This window comes from Platalea leucorodia (genome assembly GCF_965183815.1).
Source record: "Platalea leucorodia genome assembly, chromosome: 5".
Classification (NCBI taxonomy): domain Eukaryota; kingdom Metazoa; phylum Chordata; class Aves; order Pelecaniformes; family Threskiornithidae; genus Platalea; species Platalea leucorodia.
In genome coordinates this window covers 31,914,834-31,932,990 of record NC_138827.1, presented here as the reverse complement: position 1 = coordinate 31,932,990, position 18,157 = coordinate 31,914,834, and the positions used below count along the sequence as shown (strand labels likewise).

General features: G+C 39.9%; 1 protein-coding gene across 10 annotated transcripts in view; it reads right to left on the bottom strand.

The window, feature by feature from the left end:
* Positions 1-18,157, bottom strand: part of EIF2B3 (eukaryotic translation initiation factor 2B subunit gamma) — a 107,780-nt gene that overhangs the window by 83,999 nt on the left and 5,624 nt on the right. For all 10 annotated transcript variants that reach the window (XR_014228396.1, XR_014228397.1, XR_014228398.1 and 7 more), the window contains one exon: positions 2,287-2,446. Coding sequence is in view for 6 of the 10 variants with exons in the window: in XM_082314259.1 (XP_082170385.1) it covers positions 2,287-2,446 (160 nt within the window). In the remaining 4 variants the exon portion in view is untranslated. The remainder of the gene's footprint in view (positions 1-2,286; positions 2,447-18,157) is intronic.

Here is an 18,157-nt window from a genome sequence, read left to right as displayed (position 1 = left end):
CAAGACTTCTATTTTTGCTGAAAAAAATTCTGCATATTTTATTCTTAAGAAAAGGTTGTTTCAATGCCTCAGCTCCTAGAACTGATCAAATAGCAGGTGCCATCTAAGGTCTTCTGTACCATCAGGTGGTACAAGCAAAGCACACAAGCCATGAGGCTCCACAGCCATGCTGTGATGACTGCTCCAGGGGAAAGAGGTTGATCTGCTGTGTTTCTGCAACCTGTTTTTTACAAGAAAGTAAAACTTATAAGCTCACAAGGGTGAGGGGAAAGGAAAGCATAAAAATGAGGGCTCTGCAAGACAGGCTGGAAGGGAGAGAAAGTAGTCCATGAAAACTGGTGGCAATTGGGACTGTCCATGAAAGGACACTGGACCACAGAGACAGGAATCGGAAGAGAAGAAAAAAGGTGAATATGGGCAGATAAACGAAGCAAGTCAAAATGAGAAGTCAGAAGTAGAACAGCGGATGGGACTGGCAGTGAAAGAAAAGAGTAATATGTGAGAAAGAGAAGGTGGACTTTTGAGAAGGATCCTTGAAGAAGGAGACTAAGCAAAGAGAACAAGAATGGAGGCTGGTGGTGGCAAGAAGCCAGCATGGGAAAAGAGATAGGGATGAGCTAGGACAATGTTGACAGCAATAGGGTGCATTCAGTCAAGTAGGAATGAAAGGTAGGAGGGTCCAGTGCTCCCTAAAATGTACCGTCCCTCTCCAGAACCTGAAGGAGAACCCAAAATTCCTGTCTCGGCACTCCCCTGCTTTTAGCAAATGACTGAAAAAGTCTGGTAGGGTACATGTCTCATCCAAGGCAGTTCATAGAAAACAACTTACTAGAGCTGGCCACGAAGCTCAAGTAGAATAGCTTTGAGAGGGAGACCTTAGCATCCAGCCCCACAGAAAAACACTGTGGGCGTCAAAACACTTCCACATGATGGAATTTTAATGTTTTCAAGTTTGGCCTTTTACAGATCTGAGAAATCATACACAAATTTTAACAAGTCATGTAGGAAGAGTAATGCTACAAAGTCAAGCACACACACATTAAAAAACAAGCAAATTAAGAATGCGTGTGCAACCTGATGCGTTTACGTTTGCGAAGAGTCCTTGTTTATCCTCACAGACTTCCTCACCCTCACCCTGCGTGCTCAGAGCTCACATACGGGACAGCTCTGTGATGTTTAACCATAGACCCATTAGTTTATGACTCCTGAATCCTCACGTCTGTGGCTGCAGTAGTGCTCTTGACAATGTTTTATGTGCCATCATCACTTAGATTGCCTTTTCAAAAACAGGGGGGGTTTAGAGCTGTTTGAGAGTCCAAGTCCTAAATGCTTTCAGCCCTACTATCCTTACGCTTTGCTCCACAAAATCTTTTCATGCAGAGTCTAAGCAGCTTTCTTTTAAAAACACATTTCCTCCACTTCCAGACACACATGCAGTCCAACGGTTGGCTTGCATTTCACTCCTTTCTCAAACAGTTTGAAGATACGCTTTCGTATTCGTATTACTGTAGTGCCTCTGAGCTTTACTCATGGGCCAGGACCCACTAAGCTGGCAATAATCAAGCCTCAGCAATTTAACAGATATCATTAAAAGAAAATGAGAGGTATGGTATGGGAACAACTATATGGTATTTAGTACTTTTAGCATATAAGTAAAATGGGGATAATAGCCCTGCCCTGCCTTACAGCAGTGTTGTGAGAATAGATACATTAAAGATTACAAGGCAGTAACTAAGATATTATGGTAAGAGGGACAAGATAAGCATCTAACCAAGTCCTTGAAATCAGTGGGAGTTTTGCCTAACAAAGGGCTCCTGGATGTGATCTCAGAAGACTAATTCAGTACATACCATGAGAGGGGAGAATTTCTAGAAGTATTCGTTACCCATCTAACGCTGGTCCCTACAGTCAATGGTAAAATTCCCAGCTATCATCTGGCTGATGCTTAGTGCTCTTGAAAAACCTAACGGTTTTAATGTTCATATGTAACAAAAATTTAGGGTTTGATCCAAAACTCACTGAAGTCACCTGGAGCTTTTCCCTTAACTCTTGTGAGCTTTGGATCAGAGCCTGCAAGATTACACGAGTCTAATACTTAATTCTGAGCTGGAAAAAAACAAGTCACACCCCCACCAGGGAATCTGAGGAAAAAAGAGGGTATCTGTACCTTTTTTATTTTTTTATATATTTATTTCTTTCGCTCTGGGATTGATAACTAAACATATCATACATACCAGTGGTTTCTCTATCATTTATTAATAAATATATGTATTCCTATCTACATACCTGGCTTTTTTTTCCCTTTCTGTCCTGGTACCATTTCTGTGGGTTCATGAGTTTTCTTCATCAACATGGAGAGAGTAGCATCATGTGTCCGAAAGAGATCCACAACTTTATATAAATCAACATCTGTGATCAGATCGCAGCTCAACACCAAGACATCAGTCTGTCAAAGAAGAAAAAACAAAACCAAAACCCTTCAGAGATACAAATGACCACATATGGATTAGCATTTGAGGACTCAACATCACATACACCCATAACTTTTTTTTTCTCTTTTTTTTTTTTTTTATTTAAAAAACACAGGGTCTGCCATACTCTGCCAAAAATAGCTACTGTTTTTTACCAGTTCACTTTTCTTGAGTCCTGCTGTTACTGAATTAGTTATTTGGTTAATGCTTATCCAGCTCTGAACCATAAAGAATATGTGAGCATCTAAACTGCCATCATCTGCTCCTAAGGGAAGGAACCAGGACACAGAAGCCATGGCTTTCAAGACTGCCATGAAATTCTGCAGTATTTACAACGGCTACTTTTAGTTACATAATGATGTAGAAAAGAAATCTTTCTGAAGAAATCTTTTTTCGCTGACTTTGCATCTGGCTACAAACCACTGGAAAAGATATTTAAACTATGTTATTTTATCGGGGGAAAAAAAAGCAAAGACTATCTAGGATGTGATTTACTCTGTAATTGCACTGCGATGGTGGGCTCAGTTTAGAAATACATTTCCTAAAACCAGCAATACCCTATATAAAAAAAAAGAGGAGGAAGTTAGGTCCTATTTAATAACAGGCTTGTATTTAATTTTGATCTCAAAGGATTCCAAAGTGCCTCACGAAGTATTTAAGAGAACTGCTGCATATATCACAGAAACATTGTCACATATTGAGTGAGACGTAGCAGCTTCATTAACCACGCACACTATCAATATACTCTGGCTGAAAACTCCTACTTAGAAACAATTTTCTGTATTTCACGTGGGCTGCGGAACATACTGCCAAAAATCTACTAGTTCGGCAATTATCTTCATTTAAACTAATCCTAACATAATATTTGTGCAGCATGGCCTACAGAAAAGTAGCAAGTTTCCACTTTATTTTTTGTTAATGATCAACTTTCTAAATGTGTCTCAAGAAGATAGTGTTTCTTTCTTGACATTTACCATTTTCACTTTCTGTGCTACTACTTTACTGTGGTAAGCCTCCCTGCAGAGCGTGGCATGGCTTCCTAGTTTTGTCTTTTTAAAAGACATTATTTAATAAGAAGGGCACTAGAAAATACTTGGCAAAATCTGAGTCAATTAACTCATGGAGGATCAGTAATTCTACTTTTACTTTTGAAAACTATCTTAGTTCAAAGCGAACTAGTTCACCATTGACCTTTTATTACAGAAAGGTTTGCTTTACAGACTTTATCTAGTACTAGGAGATTCCACGTTGTAGGTGAGGCTAACTGAGGTCTGGTATTTACATTATTTGACAGGTTCTCCTACAAATGCTAGGCAGTTTCATGTGTTTACCAATAAGTCATTGGAATTCATCATGTCACAAACTTAGAGCTGCTGATTTGGCATGCTGTGCAAAAGGTCAAGCTCTTCAGTTTTCATTTGATTTCTCCCCACTTTACTGAGAAACACCTGGCTGCTTTACAGGAAGGAACAATGTGCAGGTTGAGAATTTTACACGTTCGAAACCTGACTTGCACCTCCCCTTTTAACGTATTTTCCAAATGTGTATTTTATATTACGGTTTTGCTCAGGAGAAGTGCTTTAATTATCACTTCTGTAAAACAAACAACATGCACACATTGGAAAAAAACCCGAAACAACCCAAACCACTCAAGCAAGCTGCCTAGCACTCTGGAACAGCCCTGCTCCAACATTCCAGTGTGTACAAAGAAAGTAAGAAAAAAATTCAACTTGGTATGGAAGTAAATCTCCTGCTTCATAACAGTAAATAGTGAAGAAACATATATTAAATATCTTCGAAAATCCTGCAAAATTTTCAGATCTTGTGTTTTTACAGGAGCAAAAATGAGTTACAATATTTGCAGAAAAGGCCAAAAGGTACGCAAGACCCGTATAAATGGACCTGTACTTTCCAAAATCAGTTTGTAGAAGGAAGAGATTGCTGCCTTCAAATCTAAATGCATTCACTCCAGTGGTGAAAATAAGAAATAATACTAAAAAGAGAGAGACGGACACACCAATGCACTTAGCCTAAGGAACAAGTATCCGGACTTCTAAAACGAACCTTGTAATTATTTCACATTTTACTAAATGCTTTAATCAGTCGCTATAGCAAAAACCCAACAAGCGTTTCACAGTTGTGAACAGGCTTCTGGGTTTTTTCTCCTCACTATAGGACAAGCTTTTTGCAAAAACTGAATGCAAGACCCCCGAGGAGCATACGGGAACAGAACCACCAAATGTCTGGTTGCCATCTGTTCTACCCATTTACTCTCCCAATATGTAAATAAACGTCAGTGAGCACAGGGACCAGTGAAACACACAGTTGCTCTGTAAAGCCCACATTTCTGCCTCTCCTCCTGATGAGCAGAGCAGTGGCCTCAGAAGCACGCTGAGAATACACCATGAAAGGCTCTTTTGGGACTTGACAGCCTCCCCTTTGAAACACCACCCCCCTCATAAATAAAGCCCTCACTGTCTAATGGATGCACTTTTTTTCCAGTGTACAACTCCTGAACGAATAAACTAATGGCTGAATGAAAAAATAAACTATCCTAGAACCCTAGCAGAAGTGTGTGTTTTTCTTTACGTTTTTAGGGTGGGTGTAGAAGAAAGAAAATAAATGGTAGAGCTTGTGGGTTTTTTTACATATATACATGCCAAATAAATACAGTGCACCTTTCCCAGTGAGCCACTGATACAAAGAAGAGAAGTACGTACTTACTCTACATGCACTCATGTGCTAACAAGGGGTATGTGAACATACTTGACTTCATGAATTATGCAAACACCTAAGTACACGCACACATACATCTCTTAATGAAATACATGTAACAGTGATTACATCAACCCCAAACTATTATACAAACACACGATAAGAATCAACACGAACTGATTAAAAAAACCCAGCAAGCACACACCCCAAGCAGAACCACTGCAAAGGAAGACAAACGCATGCACAAATGCCCTCTCAACACTCCTTACAACCGCAGGAAGGACAAGGCAAGAGTCTTAACTGGAGGAGGACCATCTAATGGATGGGGCATGAAACAAATGCTTGGAATTTCTGGCATTTTCCCGCTCTGCCAAACTTAATATGTGCCATTTTTACTACTTTTGTAGTAAAATGTAAGATGTGCCATGTTTACTACTTTTATGACACAGAGGAGCCCTCAGCGCAGACCAGGGCTCTACCACAGAAGCTGCTGTACAGACCAGACACCAAGCACAACAGAAGAGAACAGCAAATGACTTTGGGTTGGGGAACACAAGGAAGCCCTGCAGTGCTACTCAGGCATAGGGACAGCAGCCCCAGCTTGCTGGTAGCACAGCTCATGTTTTTTGTGAGCATCACAAGAGCCACAGAAAAGACAAGGAGAACACGACACTCCTTGGAAAAGTCACTTGGGCCTCAGTAATCCCATTTAATCTCAGATTTGCAATTTACGCACTCAAATTCAGAATTTAGACTCAGCTGCTGGTCAGTGGAGAAAAACAAGGGCCTGCAAGAGATCATCCCACCTATGATCCAAGTTTCAAGGAGATGTTTCTCTGTCCCTACTGATGTTAGATGGAGCCCTGGGCTTCCAGTCCAGCCATCGCTGAACACAGACTGTTCAGTCAAGTCAAGTACAGAAATACCGCACTTAAGGCCTCCAAATCTCCACTCTCCCTTTCGGACAGTGGCTAATAGCACTTCACCATCACATGTTTCTGAACTGTGAAATGCTCAGATATTATGAGATAACTTACTCAATCTGGATAAACACAACACTATAACATAAAACATCAAGAGATTTATACAAAATAAAGAAAAAAACAGTAAAGGAAAAAAACCCTCAAAACCAACATGTCAACAATTATATTAAACGCAGCACAATATGGAAAATCTACACAAAAACAAGACCAAAAAGCAGAATGTTTCAAGAACTCAGTTCAAGACAGCCGATTTAAAAATAGAAAACATGTTTTCAATGGAACTAGTTCATACCACAGATCAAAAGACAGATGCAATTATATGGCGTAATATACCAGCATAAATAAAAAGCTTTGGACTTTCTCACACCCTGCATACAAAGGCAATGCTAAAAACTCATTTATATTCAGCAATAATTGCTGGATCCCTTCTGTTCAAACAGGAGATATCAAGGTTACCACAGATAGCTGGCAGCAAATGATGAATTTTTAGTGGTATTCACTATGCTTTTTCTATCAAGTATAGACAAGGGCAGGACCTCATAGCCTAAACTGCTGAGGGCCTCAAAAACGGCAGACTAGAAAATGAGAAAACATGTGTTGAAGGAAATCTCTAATTTGAACAAAATCAGCCTCAAGAGAAAGAGGAAAACAAATGTCAGATTGCATTATAAACAGAAAAGTAGCAAAATATCCATGAGCAGTAGAACCAGCTCCTAACAGAACTGAAGACAGACAAAACATTGAAGTTAAATGCAAAAAGTTTCCAATTGCACAGTATCACAGCTGAGATTTTGACAGGTAAAGAAAAAAAAAAAAATCAAAAGTTTAGATGATAGACTCTGTTCTTAAACTCAGCCTAAGTTAACACATGCACAAACAGAGAACTTCACAGCATTTCCTGTGGTGTCACCATACAACAGGGGAGAGAGGAACAAGTTATAATTACTGCTGGAATTAAGACTGAGAGTTTTATACACAATAGCCTGGAACTTCACCCACATGTTGCATTAACAGTGGGGTTTGTGTGTAATGCTTTTATTATTCTAAAGAGTGGAAAGGGAAAGAACAGTTTGGCTGTGGGCAAGCGTTTTGATTGCTTGTTAGCATGCTCCAGGCAAAGCCAAAGATACCTCCTAGCAATTGCATTACTCACCACTCTTCAGATCAGAAACTTACATACAAGGCTTTAGAGAGTCCCTTTTTATCTCAGTCTCCATTAAGAGTCCTCCAATTTCCACACCTGTGACCTCTTTGAAGCTCTATGGCAGTTGCTGTAACTGGAGCAGGGAACCTCATTTATTTTTTGATATCTGTAGGATCTTGTTAGCTACCAACTGAAATGGCTCCCTTTGGCTGGGAATTCCCACTCTGCTTTTGTAATGTCCTTGATAGCAAGATTTAGAAGAAAATCGCAATTTAGTACTTTGTTAGCAGACATGAAGCATTTCCCTACTGTGCACTCACCGTGCAGCAGCAAGTTCGCTGCAGACCAGCACCTTCATAACTCTTCCAAGGACAGAGGGCAGTGGAGGCACGGGATGTCCCTCAATCTGAAATCCAGCAGCAACCTCTCCTCATTAAAAGATGGAAGAAACTTTTTTTCTCTAAAAGACAGTGTGTAACGTGAAAGAGGTTTCTTTTTTCTTTTTTTAAAAAAAAAGAAAACAGAAAAGTCTAATGCGGGAGCCAAGGGAGTCTCTTCTAATTTCTTGGATGGCCCTGAATTCATCAGGTGAGGATATCTTAAGGCAATGTGAATGCCTTCACATACGTAACCTGTCAGCATCACTGTTTATCTTCTCAAAGAAAGCTGGAAGAAAGATGCCAGAAGCTGGGGAGAAGACTTAACCCCGGTCCCATCATATGGCTCATCCTATGCGTTGTATCAGATGGGATCATAGAATGAAAACACCATTTTAGGTTATCTTTATATCTCAAGAGCTACCATCCAAAATCAATATTTTTTAATTTACATACATATAAGCTAGGAACAGGAAAGCTATTCAAGCCTGGAAGGCATCCTGTCTCCTCCCAGGAGGAAGTCTCATTACCTATTGCTCAAACTGACACATGGGGTGGAAAAGGGTAATTTACAGTTATCAGCAACCAAAAGCAGAAGTTTAGAGATGAACACAAGTTCATAAGCTTATTGAGAATGTTTTCAGAGCAGGACTTTGATCTTATGACACTGAATGGTAAACCTGGTCTGGAACATAAGCTTTGCAATCCACGTTCTCCTCTGGTTCCAACTAATGCAACTTTGTCCTACTCACACAGTACTCCAAAAATCATTTTCCCAGCTTCCTCCTCCAACCACATCACCCTTCTTCACTGGTTCCATTTTCTGTCATATAAAGCACAAGTTGTTTACTCTCTTTTTAATAGCCTATCCCTTCCACTCGCCATTCACTTACCAAGTCTACTTCTGCCTTACATCAATAAAGGATGCCAGCTCTATTACCTACTTGTATCTTCTGAAGGATGTGGTTTTAAGCTCTGCTGTCTTTTTTTCTTTTTAATAAAAGAAATCTGCTACTCTTACACTTACAGAAAACTGACAATTATCAGGCTATCAGTACACTGGGGCACCGGACTGATATACACTGACACATATTATCCTGTCTCGCTAGGCGTTCTCGTTTATCTGAGGTCAGGCGTCATCTCCTGGGTTTATGTCCAGATCCTAAGCATGCCACAGAGGAGACTGTTTTTCCCCCATCTAAAGGCAACCAGAAAGCGTGCACCGTCACTCACGAGAACCATGCGCACTAAAGCTCAGGAGAGAACCCCACAACCCAGGCCCTGAATTCACCAGTTCACAGAGGGTGAGCCTGGCAAGCCGAATTCTCCCCTGGCTCAACGCACTGCACGAACAGATCCCTTCTTCACAGGCAGGAGAACTCCAGAAACAAATGGCGCTCTCCTCATCACTCCTATTCCTGGAAGGCAGGTTTCCAGGACTACCTGGACGGCAGCACTACCAGACCTGCTGCACAGCTGATCTTGGACTCTGCCTCACATGAACAGAAAGGAGAACGCAGCAGTCAGGCTCCAATCTCAACAGCAGCAGCGCAGCAGGCTTGCTGCCAAAGCCCAGAGCTCAAGCCCAGGCTTAACACTTAATGTAAGCAGGGCCTTAGGCAGTCAGGTGCTGTAGCCATACAAACAATAATAATAAAAAGTAGTCCTAATGGAGCTCAACCGGCTCAACTTATTGAAGAAAAAGAAGCTCACAGCCCGCAATTACCTAAACAGCAGAAGATCTCTCAGGAACACAACAAAAATCAGGCATGACTGGATTTAGTAGCTAGAAATCAGTGTTCAATGTAGAAATAAAAGGCAAAGTGTTTTAAGAGGGAGAATAAATATGATCCGGAATAAAATACCGAAGGATATAATAGACTCTTCATCTAATAGAATGTATGAATAAAGATTTGCTATCTTTCAGAAACACATTCACTAAGTCATCCATAAGTTTTGAGGCTAACAGCCCTAATTACTGTGTGCAAATTCCCTTACAGCCTAGAGGATCATAATGGTTCCTTGCAGTTCTAAACCAAACTATAAATGAAAACCAAGACATGTACAGCATGTGTCCTCAGGAGTCATTCTGCCATCCCACAGCTAGTATCAGCATGATCTTAAATTAAAAAAAATGGGTGCGCAATTCTTTCCAAGGTCAAACTGACTCATTACACCAAACCCAGTTTCAACTCTGCTCCAACAGAAACCCCAAACGCAAATCTGCTCCACAAAGCACAGGCTCAACAGAACCAGTCACTGTGAAACACAGCTCCATGGCATTGCTGCTTTATACTAGCCTGCGCTGAACTTGAGCGTCCACACGTGTGAAACCTGATTAGCTTCCCTCAAGTGTTTTTTCCCTGTGAAAATGAATCATGCTGTTACATAAAAGTACTGTTTTGAACTGTAGATTCCTACACTATCCCCCATGCAATACTATTTTCTCCTCTAGCACCTCTCCTATTTTTCCAGTGATATTTGGTCTGCAGCAACTGGTGTCGTAAGAAACACATTATGAAAACTTCAAGACCTCCACTTTTTCCAGCACAATTAGTCTACATGCAGAATTTTCACCATCTTCCCAAAGGAGCTAACAGGATTTATACTACAGAAGAATGCCTAAATTTGCTTCAAGAAAATCTGAATACACAATTGTTTTCCCCTTTTCAGCACAGAACAGAGAAAAAACTACATAACCTACATGGATTTCCCAGTTAATATAACATGACAAAAATGCAAAATTCAGTTGCAGCATCCTACAAGTCCACTGATCTTCCCCATGGCTTTCAACAGTGCTGAGCAAAGTGACAGCCTCTGGGACAGCCTGTGCTGTTCACAGCACCACCTTCCCATTATCAATGTTACACTACTGCACCAGGCTGCAAAAACCCTCTCTAGCACAGTAGCTCCTTGGGTTGACGTTTGGCATCTACTCCCTCCCACATTCCCCAATAACTGGAACTATGTACTTAGGCTAACACACACAATTGTGTTTGATCTAAACAATTCCATTTTCTGTTTCAAGGGATGAATACTCACTGAGGAATGTCACCTGCAACAGGGTAACCGTCATAGCTGTACAGCCCACAATTGCCACGAAAAGCCCCAACCTCCTATGAGGGAACGGCTGTTGAGATCCAAACATGGGGAAAATACACAAGTAGAAATCATGCAGGCTAGAAACAAAGTAAAAAGGCTGTGGACAGCAAGGAAGTAATGTTATTCCAGAAAAATGTACAAATAGCCTGTGAATGCCTCCTTGCAAGTATCACCCTACCTGAAGCCAGGGAGGCCTTGAGTCTCATGGGGAAAGGCCAAGGACATTGGAAGTTACAAACAAAAAATTACTAAAACATCAGACCAGATGGTGACTTAACATTCAAAACAAGGACATCATTGAGGAACACCAAACGCTGCCCCACACTACTCCTCCTGCTCCGTGGAGTCCCGGGTGGCATGGACATCAGTGATGCCTTCATGCCACCCTTCATGTCCTCACCCAGGCACAGGTGACAGTTACGTCTTCAAGGCTCATATATGGCACAAGGCTTTGCCAACTTTTGAAAACAACTTTTGAAAACTATAAACTTGAGTTTGACTTATTAATGTAAAAGGCTTCTTATGCCTCATAAAAAGAGCTGATAATAAAGGATGTTTAACTCTTCTTTGCCTTCATGTGTCCATGAAAGTGGTGTTAAAGACAAAAAGCGTAACATGTTTTTTGAGATTACCTTTACTGAAGCTGTAATTTTCCCTCAACACATAGCACAGTAAGTTATTTACACAAGACAACTGTATATACTTTAAGTAGGAAAAATGAAGGATGATTTACAAAAATGAACGCTACCTTCTGTTTACTCCCCCAAAATGAAAACTAGTAGTAGCTCATAAAAACAGGAAAAGATTTTTACCAGGACACTTTTAAACAAATTATTTCAGCTATATACATGTGCAAATAGCTTACTAGGGCTACAACTAGAATAGGCTGAATTTGTGTAATTCATCAGAAACCACATAGGGTCTAAATGAAAACATATACTGTAATACAGGAGAAATGCTGACAACTAACTTCTACATGGAAACAAGAGGTATTCGTTAACATAACGAGCACAGGCCTTGAGTTGCCGGGAGCATGAAAAGGATAAGGACATGCAGTGAGAAATGCAACAATTAAAACGGACAGGCATCTCAGGTCTGTCAATGACTCTTCTTGCAAAACACCTAAGGTTTTGCCTGTGTGTATAATGGAAGGCATCCTCTGTAGCCGACAACTTGCAGAACAGCAAATGCCCTAATAACCGCTCTTGATCCTAACCTTCAGAGCTAATTGCCTCATTCAAACTTCTGGTGTTTTAGCCCTGATCTATAGTAAACCCTGGCAGTAAAATAATTAATTTAATTAGCTACATTCTTCTAAAGCTGAGTAACTTTAAAAAAAAAAAAACCAACCAACCAACCAAAAAAACCCCCAACAACAACCAACAACTGTTGAATTCTCTAACTCTTACCCTGCCAGGAAAAATAAAGATCAGAGCAAAGTCCTGAACACATTCATCAAGCACACAGCCAGGCAGTGCTATATCATTCCCCCCCAGCAACATCACCAGCCTGAGCACCTGCCAGTATAGCTGTTTTCTAATAAGACAATCAGCTGTGCTTTGGGAATGGGACTTAGGCATGCAATCCGTACTAAATTTTGCCTAGTGCCTCAGTAGTGGCAGCTTTCAGTCAGAGGTAGAGAAGGAAAAAAGATGCTACATATTCTGTGAGCTGCCATCTGATATATCTGATTTTCCCACGCAGCACTAACAATACTGTGAAAGGCAGAATCAGAAAAAACGGCAGGACAGCAACTTTTGTTTGGATTTTAGACACTCAAGTAAACAGTATTTTCTGTCAGGTCTGCTGGAAAAAACTGATGAAATTCTTTTTACTAGTTCAAAATAGATGAACAGAATATCTAGTTAACTCTTGCTCATATAGAGAGAGACCTTGTCTCTTACAAATGAATTTCATTTGGTTTTGTTTTTTTTTTATTTCCACTGACAGTACAAAAAATACATAACTATACATTATGAGGACTGAAGTTTTTCTTTCCATGCTCACCAAACTCCGCTCAGCTGTACCAAAAGGATTCAGATTCCACCTTCCAGCCGTTACAGCAAGCTTACTTACATCATGTGTTTGGAAAGGAGATTTTTCAACAGAGGAAGCGAAGCGCTTAGCCATGCCGTCCAAGACTCCACGGATCAGTGACCCTCAGCAGCATACAGACCACCACCGTGACATCACACTTTCCACAACATGGCTCCCAAAGATGCACATACCAAGAGAATCTGGAGTTTCAATCTTTGTTTATTTGTTCAAAGAAAGTTGGTTTTTCTTCTTCTTTTTGGTAGCTTTTTAGGGTTTGTTTTGTTTTGCTTTTTAAGAGCTGTATTACTTTCAAATCTTATTTTGTGAAACCGAGAAAGCCAGGTGGACCACCTGAGATGAAACATTTCGCATGCAAGCACTCACCAGTGATAGCAGCAGAAGACATGTTGATTAATTCACACCATATTAGTCAGGGCTTCCATTAACACAACTAAGGGCTCATCAAGGAAGGAAAATGTGAAATTGTTCCATTGCTGTTACTCTGCTGGAACGCCACATTTTAATCACTGGCTGGAGTATAGTTGAGTGACACAAGGGAGAGAAATGCTTAACAGAAGATGAAAATAATATAGACTCAGTGAAGACAAATGCTTGATCCAGGCACACCCAATCCACCTCCTGCTTCAGCCTGAAACGCAGATTCATGATTTAACCAGGTTTCTCAACCTGCTGCCTGGAGAGGCCCCAGCCTGGGAGGTGGCGCCAGACAGCAGCCGTGTGGGTCTGGTAAAATGTGGCACGAGAAACAAAATGGTCAAATATTAGAGACGCCTAAATTTCAGAGGAACTCATTTGTAAACTACAGTGACACCCTCACCTATTTTTTTTTCCCCCCCATCAACAATGATCTACAACCCACAAAAAGGTCTGCAGCAGTTTGATGAACGGTACAAGCAGAAGGCCACAGAAACATAGTTCTCAAAGACGTTTCTTAAGTCAGAGTTTAGCCTCCTGCCATTCCAGGTATCACATTACTTAGTTTATTTAAAAGAAACCAAACCAACAAACAAAAGAACCACAACAAAAAATCAGCTTCTCACTCCAGTATAAAGTTAGGGGATTTTTGTCTTGGTTACTCCTTCTGGAAGACTGTTTCACAATCCTATTCTGCTCTGATTAAAACCTTTCTGTAATTTTCAGCCTATGTCTTCTCACAGTAAATTGAAACACAATTATATTCCACTCTGAATATCTTATCTCCTTTTCTAGTGTTCGTTCCCTATTTGATGCATTTGAGTTCCACACCTGTGCGGTATTCCAGGCAAAAAATCTTCCCATTGCCTTAAGCAACAGTATTAATTTCTCATCTGTATAAAAACCAAAACAAAACACTTTACCTGATACATTCTAGTCTTGTGTTTACCTTTCTGTCCTCCATCAGAGTAGCTGCTCACCATCACCCTATTTCAACTAGTACATTCTGAGACATCGCAATTTGCTCTTGGGCTCCTAGTTCCTATTACAATTTCTTGTTACGAATCCCCAAAATCATGAATTCTGTGTTACCGGAGTCTTGACGCTATTACTGTGCTGTAACATAGCAGGTCATGGCGCATATATTTTGCATACTGGTCCTGTGAATCATCCAAAGGAGATCTACTAAATTGCAAGAGAAGGCCTTTGCGAATGGTGGTAGAAGTCAAATAAATGAAGACATAAATCTGGACTGAAGAACTCACAGAGCAACATACTGGCGGGAATGACCCCACTAGACAGCCCCGACGGACATACCAGGAGACTTTACATGATGACTTGAAAAAAGTGTGTCTACTAGCATCAGCTACAAATGAAAAGCCTCCCTAAGTGAGCCAGGAGATTTCATTACATAAAATTTCAAGAGACATCAAAAGAAGTTAACTTTTAAAAAGGCAGTCTACTGCCCACAATTATGAAGAAAAAAAAAAAATCACCACTGAAAGACGAGCTGCCTACAAAACAAAACTGCATCATCTTCTACCACAGCACGCAGCAGACAGCACTTGCATCTCTTCTCTTGCTAGAAAGCATATCAGATATCACCACTGAAACTGCCAGGACTCTTACTAATTGCCCTATTATTCAGATTGAAGTAATTTGAATGCTCCAGCCAGTGCTGCTTACCAATGAAAACCAGAAACAAGGACTGGAGATAGTTATTGAGGAGAAAGTAATTATACATGATTTTGAAAAAAGAAAACCCACACCTCTTACAGAGGCCCTCTTCCAGACCGCTCCTGGCAGTCAGCAAGCTTTGGATGCTAAATAAAAATAAATAAAAACAGGAACATGGAAATTATCAAATTACACCTTAGCACCTGCTCTGTCACACCTGTAATGTCATCCTTAATTTACAGCAGCATGCTGACCATACTGTTTTACTAAAAATGCCAAACACTGAACTCATTTAAACACCCCTTAATCTTGAAACACCATGTGCGAAGAAAATTAAAGACAAATCCAGAGCAAGTTTAGTGTTTTCTCATCATCTATGGAATAAGTATTCACTTATTCATGCTCAGGGCTAGATAAAGCCATCCTTACATCCAAATTGTTTGCTCATTTGTCCCTAATGAAAGTTTACCCTTTAGAGAATCTGACTCTTAAGAAAGCAAATTATTTCTTCCCCCTTATAAATTCTACAGGCTCTTTAGCAAAGCATGCAAAGGCTACGTGCCTCCCATGCCTCTAATGGATGAAACAGTGACGAGCAACAGCTTATGTGATTGATGAAGTAGGAAAGATATCTTAAGAGAGCAGAATCAGAAAATGACAGGAAAAAAAATGATGTGGAAAACAAGATTTCATGAAGGAGGGAGTTTGGTATACATTTCATACAAAACCAATTTTTTTTACACCTATGCTAACTAATTTTTTTTTTTTATTTCAAGCACTCCCTGACAGGTCAAGAATATTCTTTAATGCAAATAATAGATTAAGACAATAGCAACATGGCTCCAGCCTTCAGCAACAAAGGAAAGCATAGATTCTGCCCTAAAGAGCTCACAGCCTGCTTTTACTAACGTACATTGGATGAGATGGTATTTACATATTACAGACTTAGAGAGAGCTGACTTTGTTATTTAATCTATAAAAATAATTTTCTGAAGTTTCAAAGTATTTATTGACATGATCCTTGAAAACAGACATGAACATACAGCAATATTTTAGAAGTTCAACATGAAGATACTGGATTGAGTAAATTGTGCGAGTACTGCTTTAACAGATTTGTAACCTAAGGATATAATTGCTTGATTCATTGCTTGTTACAATCCATCAAAGTTGCTTGGTTTATCATAGCTCTTCGTTGTCTTCAAAAGATTTAGTGAAAGGTTTTTTCCACTACTTTGCACAGCTTTTCAAAAGCTGACAGGCACACAGCCGAAGAAATCCACAGTAGTGCCTCTTTTTGTGTCCTGTAAGTCTTGCTGGACCTGTCTCACTTCCATGCTGCGGGTAAGGCAGTAACTCAAAAAGTACTGAAGTTTTCACTAAGTACATCACTTCAGAATTACTCTAGTATAAATGCGTATGTGAACAATTGAAAGAAAATGGAAGTCAGAAGGCATTTAAAATAAATAAATAAAAACAATGTTCTTGTAATGAATTTACTCAGCTACAGAAGGAGACCTTCATCTTCCAAAATACATTAAATTCCTGTATATACCATCCTCTTGCCAAGGCCCCATCTGGAATAGGGGAGCTCTCTTCACGACCAGGGAAGGTCATCAATCCAAACCTACAGGCATGGAAGGCTGGCTTGTTTCTCTGTTCAGGCTAGATCATGAAGTGGCACAAAGACCTGTGAACGCCCCTATGGTGGTAAAGCTGCAGTTTCAACAAGAGCATTATAATAACACCATCAGCTGTCGGTCTATATAGTCTATGTTCCACCATCTCCAATTCTATATATAAACAAGAAAAGAATTAAGCCTTTGCCGCTTCACTTTCATTTTCATATTTTGAAAAGCCACCCATTATCAGTCCTGTAAAAGATGAGCAGAAAGCTAGGAACTTAAAAGGGCCAAAACAATAAAACTGACAGTGATATTGAAAGTACATCAAAAAACAAAGACTGGATATTAAAATAATAGCCATGGAAACTGCCATAAAGTACACAGACTATAGCAGGATCCTGAAACCAACAGCATTCTAGTGAAATGCTGGGATTGTCCACAGAAAAGCAATTAAAGGATCCGATTGACAATTGCAACAAAGTCCTTAAACAAATTGTTTTCATATCCCCGTATAAACCGAAACATTTAAGAAATAAATTACTAACTCCTATACGCACTTTTTGCTTTTTGACAACACCATTTTAAGTGCTGGACATTAATAACTTAGTGTAAAACATCAATAAGTGTTATATTACCCAATTAAAAAAAATAATATAAACACAGACAAAAAAAAAATCCCTATCAGTTTCTACTTCATATGCTGCAAAATGATTTTTCAGTTACTTACATTTAGACCGATGCATTCCCAAATTGAGGACCTGTTTAGAGTCATAATCTAGCACACACTGAAAAAAACCCTCAACACTTGTGATTCAGAAATTGGACTGCAGCTCTACTGAAGTTTCTGTTTCTGTGGTTTCCATTTAAAATAGTTTCAACTTGTGTTTAATCTCTTGTCCTGCTGACTTTTTCAAGGTAGGGAAATGGGGTATGCAATACACACACAGTACAGAAAGATGATCTTGTGCATAAAACCATGAGAGACTTGGGACAGATGTCCAGTTTCCAGTACTGTTACAAATTCCTTTAATGTAAATTACTTCATCTTGTTAAGCCTCAGTTCTCAGGCATAGAGTTGTGAAGACAAACTGGTCAATGGTGTTAGCTATTCAGACACCAAAATTAAATGTTTAAATAAAAACAAACAAAACCACCCCACCACACAAGTCAATTAAAGAACTATTGGTAAAGAACAGGCAAGATTGACACCCAGGCCTAGGAACCCAAAAAGTGGAACTTAGGGAACCAAGTTCTCTGTTGTTCATTACTTCTCAAGCAGGTGCCTTTAGCATTATATCTTCATTGTGTGAAGGACCCAAGAAAAGGATACATTCAGACTTGTAATGAATATAAAAAAAAACTAATGAAGCTGCTACCTTGTCAATCAGGTGTAGGCCGAAACAGCCAAAAATAACAGGAAGAGTTCCAGTAGAGCAAAGAGCGTGCATCTACTATATCAACTCTTGAAGTAAAGATGTCAAAAAAATCCTGTGTGTAGAGTGGGCGAACAGCAAACAAAAACTTGAACAGGCTTCCTTTGCTCTCATGAACTTCTGAACAACCAGGAAAGAGTAAGACTGGTGGAGTCAGCTGC